The sequence below is a fragment of the Myzus persicae genome, unplaced genomic scaffold (assembly GCF_001856785.1).
Source record: "Myzus persicae strain clone G006 unplaced genomic scaffold, MPER_G0061.0, whole genome shotgun sequence".
In the NCBI taxonomy this organism is placed as follows: domain Eukaryota; kingdom Metazoa; phylum Arthropoda; class Insecta; order Hemiptera; family Aphididae; genus Myzus; species Myzus persicae.
In genome coordinates this window covers 167,550-181,554 of record NW_019104144.1, presented here as the reverse complement: position 1 = coordinate 181,554, position 14,005 = coordinate 167,550, and the positions used below count along the sequence as shown (strand labels likewise).

Below are 14,005 nucleotides of genomic sequence, written 5' to 3'. Positions count from 1 at the left end.
AGCTACGACCCCGGTGCCTCTACCAAAGTCTGCGCACGTCTATACAGCATTATATTATTTTAGATAATAATATTATAATAATAGGCGTGTCGTACAGTTCTCGTCGTGGCTATATAATATGTAAATATAATGATAATATATATTATATACCATTCGAGTACACGGGGAAAGTCGAGGTGGTCTCCGGTCGGGTGTACGTAGAAAGCGAGGCGGGCGTAGCCGCGCGGGCGTCCGCGAGAAAGCGAAATTTTTAGTCGATGCACTCGCTCCGTGTAATACGTACACGTCCATTGTTGTTGTCGCCGCCGCCGCCGCCGCCGCCGCCGCTGCAACCACCGTCGCGTGCGCGGAGGACCTGCCGCCGCCGCCGCCGTCATCTCGTCTCATACCTGAAAAGAAAGTGGTAAACCGGTGGGGGAAGCAATAGTGGGTGACCCGTTGACCCGCTGCGGGTATAGTATCGTTTAGCGACCGCCGCCGCAGACAGAACGGGATCGACTGCGTGTTGGACGTGTATTTTTTTTTTATCGTTGTTTTTGTTGTTGTTGTTGTTGTTATTGTTGTTGTCGTCGTTGTCGTTGCCGTTGTGCTGGTTGCAGTTGCATATTCATCACAGTAATCATCATCACCGTATCGTAATATTGTTATCGTCTCGTCGCCGTGTGCATATAATAACATAATATACCAATAACGTCGTATACGCACCAGTCGTGATGGAACACCGTCGTCCAACAAGTACGTGGTGGTGCGCTTTGGCCGCGATGGCGTGCACCGTCGCAGCGTGTTCGGGCGCCAGCGTACCGCCGCCGCCGTCGTCTACCGTTACGGGTGAGTGAGGGCGAGGCGAAAACAAAATGTCGCGTTTAGACGCGACGACGTGACTTTGTGCGGAAAGAGAGCGAGAGAGAGAAAATCGCACCACGAATAACAATACCCAATAATAACAATAATATTATATCTGTGATCTTCGGTGGTTTTTGTTTTCGTTTGTTTTTGGGCCGCCCGTTGCAGACCTGCTGTGGACCGGACTGGAAGGCGTCATCCAGCAGAGGAGCGGGCTCAAAGCCGAGGCGAAACAAGTGCCGGAAAAACGGTGCGAGTGCCAAAGCCCGGAGCTCAAGTCGTGCGTGTGCTGCCTGAGAATGAGTCTGCCGTTCCTGGACTTGACCACTTCTCCGGGTGAGTACCGATGCAGTTGGTGCTGATATTTATTTTATCGCGTCCACGGCCGTCGATATGATATTAATATTTTGTACTCCGTGACATAATAATATATTACTATTACTAGTGCACCGCATGATATTATGACCGCACTTTGTGATATATTTTATGATACGACGACATTATAATGTTATCGTCGACGCGGTCTTGCGCGCGGCAACAGTTTTTCCGATTTATTATTTTTTTTTTCTTTTTCATGACCACGGTCGTTGTGTGCGTTTCTTTTACTTTCTTTGCACAGGGTGTGTCAAGTTCAAGTACGTGCCGGACATCGAGTCGATAGCCGTGAACGTGACTTACGGTAAAGGCAACGTCCAGAACGGTGTCATCAAGGGTAAGCCAATTTTTTATTGTATCCATTTGCCGTGATATTGGATTGTTAATGATAATAATATTTTATTGTCATAATGCCGTCGATGTGACGATGTACAATCGCATTAAGTCCACACGTTACGTATTATTATAGGTACATAGGTAATTACATGGTATTATAACCTTCTAACCGGTACGTGACTCGTCTTTTGGGCCAAATCGTATATAATTATCGGGGCTATAGAGTACTTACCTTAAAAAAAAGTATGCAATTATCCACAAAAACTGACAAAATATGCATCGAAATATGTCTTAAAAAATTCAGAAATATGTATTGATATGCTCTTAAAATATGCAGATTGAAAAAAGAAAAAATTATTAGTCATTTTTGGAATAACAAAAAATGTACATTCATATTTGTACATTTTATATTTTATTTGTTGTAGTTGTGGTAATTCCGAAAAATAAATTTAAAAATATCCATTAATAATCTAATAGAATAAACATCCTGTCAATCCAGTCCAGTCCAGTCAGTCAATTGTTCATTTAAAATTTTAAAACCGATATATTAAACAATACAGAATACTTAATTAAATAATTTATATTTACCTTTTTTTTTTCGTGTTTAACTGACCGCAAAGGAGAATCTGTTTTAACTATACTACTCCTCTACTGCCGTCGTCTAAATTTATATTTACCTAAGCAATTGCATTGTACAATAAACATTTTTTTAATGTTGTCACGCTTGAATGAACGGTGGTTAGGTGTGACTGAATTGACGTGCATTGAAAATGATCTTTCAGCGTCAGCATAGGTGAGAGGTGCATTTTTTAAAACAAAAAAAATCATGAAGGGTTATGTCTTTGTGTAATCCTAGATTCGTCATATTTTTCTCTTCGCCAGATTATGGAATATTTTGTTCACGTTAGCCACTAAATCATCGACGATATTAAAATGTGAACGAATTTATTCCGCTATTCGATATATTAAGCAAGACAAATAATATGCACCATTTTAATGTTTCATTTTCATCAAATTTTGATAAAAATTCGCTAAATATGCACAATAAAATACAAAAACACATAATTATACTAAATAAAACTTCACATACTCAACATCGGTACCTTGAAATGGATTTCTATGTCACCTAGCATTCAATACGACTTCGCGAGATTGATATTCAAATGCATAAAATCACGAGTCCTGATAATTAAAATTTCCATAGTCCGATCGCGTTCTGTCGATTTCCGGACACAACGTGCTGTTCATCAACAATCCGACGAACGACGAAAAATTACTGTTCCATACGACAATGTTATGTATGTTGTGAGTTGTGCTCGGCTTGACAATGGCGTATAGTCACTTTTTCTGTCCAGGCAGAAATCGTACGTGGGAGTTACGAAACCGTATACCTTCTTAGAAGAGATGTAGACTACGATATTATAATATAGGTACTATAGTGCTATACTGCTATCCCTAAACACTGTCGTGACATTGACAATGGAACGTGAAATCGAAATCGACTCGACCACCGCGGTCGTGTTTATATACAATAAGAACAGACCGGCAACGATTATTTAAATTACTTTTCAATCTAACGGTAAATTAACACATGAGTCATATTTTTTTCATCTATATTACATAAGGAACTATTACCTTTCGGGTTAGTAGTATTCATAGAATATTATGCGCTTGTGGCGATATAATATAACCGACATTTAAAACTCCTTGAATTGTTAATCTTACCTGTGATTACGTTTTATAATATATTTATTATGTTGAGTGTAAATAATATCTATTACTAAATCAAGTGCACGATTTACAATTTATCAAAACATGTGAATTTTTTTTTATTTTAAGAGTTGGGAATTTCCATACGCCTAATTGAAAAAGTTCATTCAAAATTATTCCTAGCCCCGCTTAATAAATTGGCTTTTCGTAGGAAGAAATCGCAGTGGGGAGGGCATTTATTAACACACTCTCCCCCCCCCCCCCCCCGGCACATGAGGTTAGATCCCTCGGTTAATCGTATCTTTGAACAGGAAAAATTATTTATAAGGTTTTGATATACTAAAAAAACAAAAATAACTATTACCAAAAGAAAAATAAATGTTTTCGATGACCAGTGAATACCTTGTGCTTCATATTTTATTGACTATTTTAAAGTGATATAATTTTCAATGAAGATGTATGTAATACAATATGGTTACATAAATTAATGTTTTACATATTTCATGAATATTGTTATAAATACAAGAAAAGGCATTGTAAGTACTATAATTGTGCTATAAAATGTTGATTGCTAAAAATTGTACATAAGTTAATTTGATAAAAGTGTATATCCAAATCATTGTATTTTATTTTAATTTGCTATACTATTATTACCAATATCCTTGCCTCGACGAGCTATTTATTTTGAAAATTATGTTATTTTAAAAACATTTCCAAAAAAAATACATATTGACAAAGTTATTGAGATGTGTTCCTATATAAATTATAAATGTTATTCTGTAAATAATTAGATTCCAAATTCACGCATGCGTGAAGTAAAAATATTGAAGTTGATGCATAAAAATGATAATAAATGTTCTTAATAATATTAACATCTACAACTAAATATATTTTTATAAATTATTACTAAATTAATTTACTTTTGTATAGACTTGCAAACCATCGCAATACTCCATTATTATATATTATTATAATTGACGGTTTAAACATGTTTTATTGTGATAACCATATTTACACAAACTTGTCTAGTATTTGCGTGATATGAAATTTATATTGTATTAACAATTAGTATGATATATGTTAAAATATCTTAGAACTAACAATCAATCGGCATTCTTGCACACATAACGACTTATAAACAAAATATAAAAAATCTCGACTACAGATTTGAAACTATAAATTAACTGGTTACTTATAACTTATTAGTAACTAAGCGTCTAAATATGAAATATTTCAAAAGTACCTGTACATGAGTATTTTACATTAAGTGAACAATACTACAATATTATTTTCATTTCCGACGCGACATCAATATAGTTTTTATTTTTATTTTGGAAAATGTTACTTGAAATAGAGGTAATATTAATGTACCATGAAAAAAGTGTTTAATAGATAACTTATACCTTTGTTCTGTAACTGGGTATATCTAATAGCTGATTAATTTGTATGACATTTTGTTATTTACGTGTTTTAAAAATATGTCAATTTTCACGAATTAATATCCGGTTGGATTAGATTTGCCTAACCGATTTATAAGATACTCGTATAATAAAATCAGGAAATAGCGGTAAGTACTTTAGTAACGGTCCGTTATAGTTTAAAGAAAATAGTTTGGTACCTACATTTTTACACTTTTAAATTCAATTTGTATGTTTTTATTGAGTAATTGCCGGATAGATATTATCGCTATTCGCCATTTAAACATCTAATAATCATTATAACATTAATTCATCATTTAAAGCACATGCCTCCATATAATACGAACGAATATAACAATGGTTATTTTATAAAAATTATGATAATAATTTTAACTAACTTAAACATTTAGCTTCTTAAAGGTGGTGATTGGGTATATTATTTTCAGCAATAATACGACACAAAAATTATATTTAGTCATTATAGGTTTATCTATAACAGTATTTTAAGGGGATTAAAGGTACTGAAATATATGTTGTCTTAGAAATGTTCTCCACGCCACTGGTATACATTATATTCGTTGAGTCTTTGACGACAACACTGCATGTTACCAAAAGTGGACCATTATTTTAAAACCTGTAATATCTCGTTTGTTTATTTATATTATAGTTTCTTATATGATAAATACGTAATTACATTCGTTTGAAAATTCAATTTCACATTTTTTATTTATTCAAACTTGTATACGACTATAATGTTTTTGTTCTTATTATAAGTCAAATCAATTCAATATTTTTAAATTTTAAATTTATGTTCAGCATAAATGGGTATTATAGGCTTCAGTAGAAAATTCCGATTGTATAGTTTTATCCATCATAATTTAAAGTCTAGAATCATGATTCGTGAACACAAAGTGATCGAAATGGTCCAGATATTATTTCATGGCGTATTCCTACACTGGATGTAAAATGTTTTACCTTGACCATCCACCAAGAACATGTTTCATTTTTTTTTTACGAATTCCACGTAGGTTGTATTTGTATACTTGTATAATTTGTATAGTAATTTAAAACATATAGCTATTACAAATAAAGTACATTGCGGTTTCAATGTATGAGCCTAATTTTTTTTTTAATGTTCATTAGGTATCTATAAATAAAAGGTGAACAATTTAATTTTTAATTTAAAGATTTTACTAATAAATCAAACTTAACCAACCACTCCCCCCCTTAAACAACTGCCGAAATGGGAATTCGAACTCAACCTCTCCTCTCCCAGAAAATGCATCTTTTTGCACCACTGGCATCCATCAATAGTTACTACTAACGAGTATTTTTATTTATAATTTTAAACTGATCCCACATTCAATTTCTAAATATTGTCATAAAAAATATTTCCTCTAAAATGTATTACTATATACTTAAATATCTATGTCATGCAAACAAATAATATATGTGAATGAAATTAGCTTATATTATATACAAATTAATATATGCGATCCATGATGGCACCCATGGCAGTATTTCAATTTACTAATACCTACATTTTGAATTCACGTAATATTCATGATTATCCAACACATACGTTTAAGATTCAATTAATTTTCTTGATGCTTTTCTTGTTTAATAAAATGTAGCCTTATAATATAATAGAAGTACCTTTACTTGGTATATTATATCCATAAATAATTTTGAAATATCAACAACATTCAAAGCTTACGAGTAACTAATTAAATTTTTAATTAAAAATAAAATCAACCAGCTGTATTTGTAGTTTGTACAATACTTAAACTGATTTTATCATTCAAAATTTTAATGCAAAATATTAAGCCTTGAATTCTTAAGACTAAGTGTTTTATTAAAGATATAAAAACTAAATGTTGGTTTATCAATACAATTAAGGGATTATTTTAATTGTATGATGATTAAATTATTGATGTATAAAAAGTCATAATCTTTGATATATAATATGCACAATAAATGCATTTATTATTATTATATCATAAGACAATTCATAACATAAAAAAAGTATTTCTATCTAAAGTATCTGAAGTATATTTTCTCTAAGACTAATCAACCGTGAAAATGAACATATTTCATACCAACAATAGAAACGTAATTGACCGAAACCTTAGAATTGATATAGGTGCTTCTGAAGAAATTGCTCCATCACTATTCTTAGTACACTATCAACTTTCATTTTTGTTTAAGTATTTTTATACCTTGTTTTATTTATCAGTTGCATTTATTTTACTTTTTTGTATTATAACGATAAGAGTTTTATAAAATCTCCCTTTTTCACGGCACTCCTCAATCATCGTGTGATAAACTCATAAATATAATTTTCAAAGAAGGTTATTTTTCTAGAACGTTTTACACATTACACGTTGTACAACTTTTTTCGACATCCAAATATTTTACAAAATACCAATAAACTATCATGCCATATCACTTATGTATTAATTGACCACGTAGGTGTACCTTTATAGTGAGTTACATCTTGATTTGTATGTCACAGGAAATAACCCAGAACCCGTGTGTATGGACGTGCTGGTCGGATTCGGTCAACTATGCGCTCGATTCGTGGGAAACTCGTCCACACCAAAAGACTTTGACGGTTGTCTAAAGTTAGAAGCTACCTTATTAAATGAAGTGCAGAACTCAATTCCCATGGGATGCTTTAAAATGGACCAAAATCGATTAATCTTCAACTCTACGTAAGTACCTATGTGCCAATATACAATATGCCTTCAATACAAAAGTTCATTTTTTTTCTCAATTTATAAAAAATATGTGAAAGGTGATTACATTTGTTTGGAATAAGATATTTTGATCAAATAAGTTTTGATTTTAAAATAGTTAAACATACATTATTGAACACGGGTGTAACTATAACTTGTATCATTTTTTTTCTGGTACAACTCAAATTAAAAATAATTGGGTTACCCATACTTATGATTCCATAATTTTTCAAATTAAGCCTTAATAATATTCCATACAAATACTTAAATACCTGCTCATATAATCATGAGAAGTATTAGCTTAGCTGTATAAGTATAAATACTCTTACAATAATTACGTTTTGATTTATTATACATTCAGAAATAATGAGTTCTTGTGAGTTAGTATAATAGGCAATTACCTACTAATATAATTACCCACTCAAAGCATTTTGTAAATTATTTATTGTAAATATGTAGAAATAATATCATATTTACCTTATTCAAAAATTACAACTCTTATACTATTTAGTATACTAAATATGATATTTATAGAAATATTAAAATATATAGAGAAAATATAATACTAAAAAGTACAATTTAAAATATATATCTAACTCATATATTTTTTTTATCAAAATTTATTGCAGCATTTTAAATTTAAATTTGTATATGATATGTACTATTCTTTTAAGGACAATAGGTATAATATGTAAAAAGAGAAAAAAAATACAAGTGATACTATAGGTACCTATAAATAATGATATAGTTTTAAAAAGCTTATCAATATATAATTATGTTATAAATTTAAATGCCTAAACTTATAACTATTAAATAAACCATAAAATATTAATATAATTTAGTAGTATCGAAATACTACTAATTCGATTAATACTTTAAAAGCTATTTTCAAATAATTAATAAACTCAGTAGTCGAAGTGGGTGGGATGGCATCCCTCCACTTTTTATAATTCATTCCTTCCATCCCTCCACTTATTTTGTATGACTGTTTGAGCAATATATGAGAACTATATAAATTATGAAAGGCATCCCTCCACTTATTTTGAACCACTTCGATCGCTGAATAAGCTGGTGTGCACTCACTTCTACGCTTAATATAATGATATAAATTAATTTTTAATGACAATTCACAACTTTTTGTAGTTGTTGCTAGATGTAACATACACTTGACACATCAAATCAAAACCAAAATAAAATAAAATATTCGTTCTATTGAAAAAAGTTAGATATAATTAGTATAAGTTAACTCTAAAATAATATAACTGGAAATGGACACACAGAGACTTGTGAGTTGTGGAAATATGACTGGTAAACCACGACAAACACAATATTCCGAGTGCATATGTACTCTATCTGGGAGACTAGACATCTAATTCTGTCATACCTTAGGCTCTCTACTGGTATATTTTATATTAAATGTGTCAAACCCTACGTGTCTGCTGAACGTTGAAAGTGTGTAGGAACGTGACTGAAAGATGAGTTATACGAGAAAAGGATGTGTTAATAGTGATACGAGACGTGCAGTTAAATAGGTACGTGATTAGTATCGATTCGATGTGTCATATCGATATCACTATAAAACAAAGTAATAGTTCCTATATTTTATCCACCGGGTCACCGGGATATAATATTTTATGCGCATTGGGTTTACTTACCCAATGTGCAAAGCCATATTCCACTGTTTTATACACAAACTTTATCTGAACAAAGTATTATTAAATATTAGGTATGGGTATAAAATAATATAATTTATATTTTTATTGTAATTAAAGATTTTTACAATGAATATTTATAATAATGAGGTAAGTAATTAGTATAGTAGGATGTCTCATAGTGTCTGTATACTCATACACAACGAGCCAGCATATTATAATTTATTACTAATATATTTTTTTATATTCAGTTAATTATCAATTATTTATATAACACGTCGTAGGTATACGTTTATCCAATTGAATAATAACGGAATGTTTGACTTCATCATGCAATTGTAATGTATGAGAAATTTATTGTCTTGATTTAAGGTAGCATTGAATTAAAATCGTAATAATATCGAAACAATTTATACGATAAGGTTTATGTAACTGTGTGCCGTGTGGACCTCTTAATGACATATTTTCTTACAAATTCGTTGAGTATATGATCAGTTACACAATTTATTTTTAGTTAAGTATCAGTAATCTCCTAGCGGTTAATATTAGTAGAGCCCGTGATAATACCTCCTCATTGGCGCTATAACAAATTATGACGTTTTTGAAAATGTACAAGGATTAATACGCGTCCAAAAATTAAATTCTAAGACCTCCAGTTAAAATGCTCAGATCCCTAAGACAATTATTGTCGTCTTTTAGAGATCCAGATTGCAATGATCAAATAGGGTTTTATTATAAATGACGTGTTAAGTGCCTTAGCTTGCTTCTCATGAGATAATAATAAGACGTCCTTACAACCGTCCTAATAACCTAACCTTACCTTGATATTTCTTTACTCGAGCAGCGTACTTGCAAGGTGTTCACAAATTGTAAAAATCAAAGTATTGTTTGGTTTTTTTCATATTTTCTTTAATTTTTTTATATTTAATTTTATTAATTTTTGCCCTTTTTGTTTGTACAATATAGAGTGGTCGATGTGCCGGAAGAGCAGTCCAACAACAGTACGGAATCGGGTGAAGAAGAAGAGAACGAGGAAGAGGAAGGTGTAGACCCCAACGAAGAAGCGTTCATACAGGCGTTTGGACAGACGGCCGTGCAGGGCGTCACTTGGCTGGTCCAAGCCATGGGATTGAACTTGAACCAGTCAACTAATTCCGGAACCACCGCTGCCTCAAACGCACCAACTGCAGGCCAACAACAGCCCTTGCCCGCGAATGTTTGATTATAAGATGTGACACCAAACTGACATATTGTTGTTTATCATTTTGCTTTTTTAGGGGTCCCGCATAAATTGTGACCTCACCAACCCAACGCCCACAACCTATATTTATTTGTATTATTATTATTATTATTATTATTATTATTATTATTATTATTATTATTACTATGTATTTGGTAGTTTTTGCACGTCCCACATCATTGCTTTCAATCGTACAATAATGATAATATATGCTCTCTCGGAGTTATATTAGCATACCTAATAATATTATTTGAGTGTATATTATAGATGCGGACGTACGCAATATCACATTTCGCAACAACAGTTTCCTATAAGCGACTTTATTTTAATTTTACTTTTTTAACTGTACAATATTAAATTATTTGTATACGGAATATATTATTTTATATGTTGCTAATTTATTACAATATTATGGTTTACTTGAAAATTGAAATGGTTATATTTCAGTAAATAGGTACTATTATAAGGTTATAAATAAACGATTAAAGTGTAATCAGTAACGTACCCACTGTCTTATCTTTACTACACCAACCAGTGACCACACACAATACATGTATTGCATTAATGAATTATGCATCGTATACTAGTATTTATGGAAGTATGAATTTATTCAGTGACGGCTTGTGCACACATTACTTGGTAGACTAAATATAAAGGGCTCCTCCGTTAGGTACAATTAGTAAGACATGGGGTCTTTCTTGACCACATTTTTTCAATAAATTTGAATTGGGGGGGGGGCACCTCGGTCGAGCCAACCTGGCCAAGGCACTACTGAGTATATTATAAGCCTCAACTTTACATGTATATAACATATCTTACACTTGAAGGAAATCATAATTTATCGCATAAAGCTCCCTCACACTGAAGCGGAGGCGACAAAATTCTTTTGTTTTGACGGTGCCACCACTGCGAGATGAAAAAAGATTGTTTGTATCCTATATATATTGTTCCCAATTTCCGAATATACATATATCTCCTTACTAACTTTCCCAAATAATAATCTTTGTTGGTTATAGGGTTTTTTTTTTTATTTAAATTTTGTGGAATTATAGGGGTTATGTTATAACATTTTATCACTGTATGAGTGATTTAACATACATTTTTGAATGAAAAAAAACAATAGAGTACCTATGTTTTTCCCCACTTGAGCGAATGTGACATCAAAAACCACATTAGTGGTGAGAGGTAAATCTCAAGTACAGCATGTGTACAACAAAACGAGTCTAAGATATGTGATGCTAAAAGTTAGTGAAGTACAGGACTACAGGAGTACCTACCTAGGGAATTTAGAGATACTAAAATGTTTCAATATTATTATGTTAGGTGTTCATAATTTTAAAATGTATATAAGAATAAGATTAACGAACATGCATGTTTATTATTTTTTTGCTGAGTGCGAATCAAAAATTATCAATATTATATCAGCAGTGACAAAAACAAAATTAATGAAAAAAAATTATGTAATCTATGTAGTATAGGTAGGTACCACACTACTACATAATGTTACACAATATACATAATATATTAATATTATTATATACACATTAATTATAAAATTATTGTTATATATATATATTAATATACCTATATTGTTATAAACAACCTAGTTTTCTAAACTGAACTATTTTTTTCATTCTATACTGAGACTCACACATAATATTTTTTTTTCTTATTTGGTTAGATTTTGAATTGGTATCTATAACCTATATACAAAAAAACACACATGTCATTTCTGTTGGGTAAACACGATTTAAGAACGTTGAACATATCATACATACTTAAGATCCGTTCACATATTCCCCACACACCTACATATACTGATAAACAAACTTCATACTTTTATTTTTCACTCAATATATGTTTTGAATGCATGACTGTCGTATACTACATTACATTACTACATACTTATAGATAAACTCTCACAAGACCTAGACACAAAACTTGCTACCCGCATCATATTGGAATCCTAGTGGAGTTAGGGAGCATTTAACATTTTATCTTTTAAGAAAATAGTTTTGTTTTTATCTCAAAATAATTCTACTAAATTTGAGTGTAATAAGTATGTTATGAAGATTGAAGACGTCCTTGCTCGTAATTAGTATATGTTAAAAGTTATTACTTATATAGTTATATTATCATTAATGTAAATGTAAACATTTTTAGAATAAACATAAATTCACACAAACAACAAACAACGAGCTAAATATTCGCGAAAAAGTGTTCACGAATATCCCTTGTAAGAGGGAGCAGAGCAGGACTGACAACATAAATGTTATTAATTGTCTAAATTGTAACACTTTTGAATATTATTGTTGTTTAAAATAGTCACTATATACATGCACAATCTTTAGGTACCTTTTATTTTTTTATTATTTTTTTTTATTTTAATTTGCATTTTATTTTAAAATAATTATAGCAAAGCGATTACAAAAGGTACCTATTCAATTTGTGGTTTTTTGAAATTCAAAAATATTTTCAAACTTGCATTAATCTTTCAAAATTAACAATTTTGTTTATCAACCACAATACGTTTGTTGTGAAGATAATACTGGTACCTACCTATATTATAATTCAGAACTTATAAGAAAATAAGAAGAGAATAATAAATATGAGTAATGTTCAATAAGATACATTTTTTCACAGAGTCTCAGCTTTGATTGGAGAAGCAGATGGAGAAAAAAACGAGTTTAGGATCGTTTGTTTTTTAGTGACACTCATATTACCAGTTTACCGTTATCTAAAGCCAGTCAGTAGGTACTGTTGACTTCAGCTAGTATACTAGGGGTTATTACTTATTAATATAGTACTTGAAACAGAATTTTAATAACAATAATATTATGCCAACATACAACGGCCAACGGCACAGAAACAGCTGACAAACTAGGCATTATTAATATTTTCCAAATATAATATATATGAGGATGTATTACAATACATCTGCTCTTTTTCTACTACTCGATGTTGATTCACACTAATGTATACCTATCTCATTTGTATTTAGAAAATTATTTATTTACATTAAACTATAGGAAGTACAATGCGTATTAATTAAAACATTGATTGATCTCAATTACTAATAATGCACCGATTTGGAGGAGGATACGACCTTCAAGATAAGAATCATTAAAACAGAAGCGCTGAAACGTAAACTCGGCTCAATGATAATGTGCACATTCTGCATTCCGTAGTGTATGTTTAACGTCTATACGTTAAGGGGCACCAACATGATATTATTTTCAATTTTGTTTCCTCTATATCTATCTCGAGTGTAATACACCAACAAATGTACTAATTCCGTAATCCGTACTTCCACGATTACGATTCTCTAGCTTCTTTTAGGGAACATGAACTTATTTTACGCTTTACAAAAAAAGTATGATTGCTGTGAATTGGCCAGTTAGTTTTTAAATATTTTCATTTTTTTTTTTATATCGAGATAAGCGTGTTTTAATGCCTACTGAATTCATCTTATTTTTAACCATTAAAATAATAGCTACATAAGAGGAAGGATGTCAGCTCACTATTTATTAATTTTCTTTGTCTGGTCCACGCACAACACAAGCAAAACGCATTTACTCAAAATCTATTTTTTTGTTTTTTTGAGGAATCTTAGAGTAAAACCATCCATTACAAAAATTATAAAGAAAAATATTATTGGAGGTATGACATAGGTATTGATTTTTTTCTAATAGG

The 14,005-nt window shown here is 31.1% G+C and overlaps 1 protein-coding gene across 1 annotated transcript; it reads left to right on the top strand.

Moving 5' to 3' along the window:
• The first annotated feature begins 284 nt into the window (after positions 1 to 284).
• LOC111039219 lies at positions 285 to 10,320 on the top strand. Its single transcript, XM_022322598.1, has 5 exons — positions 285 to 828; positions 1,012 to 1,179; positions 1,463 to 1,555; positions 7,198 to 7,396; positions 10,039 to 10,320. Exons 1-5 carry the CDS (start codon positions 714 to 716, stop codon positions 10,292 to 10,294), a joined length of 831 nt encoding a protein of 276 aa, XP_022178290.1. The 5' UTR covers positions 285 to 713; the 3' UTR covers positions 10,295 to 10,320.
• Positions 10,321 to 14,005: the final 3,685 nt, after the last annotated feature.

Coding starts and splice junctions, on each gene's coding strand:
- LOC111039219 (XM_022322598.1), top strand. CDS start 714: ATGGAACACCGTCGTCCAACAAGTACGTGGTGGTGCGCTTTGGCCGCG. Junction 1,180..1,462: donor GGACTTGACCACTTCTCCGG/GTGAGTACCGAT, acceptor TTCTTTGCACAG/GGTGTGTCAAGTTCAAGTAC. Junction 1,556..7,197: donor CCAGAACGGTGTCATCAAGG/GTAAGCCAATTT, acceptor TGTATGTCACAG/GAAATAACCCAGAACCCGTG.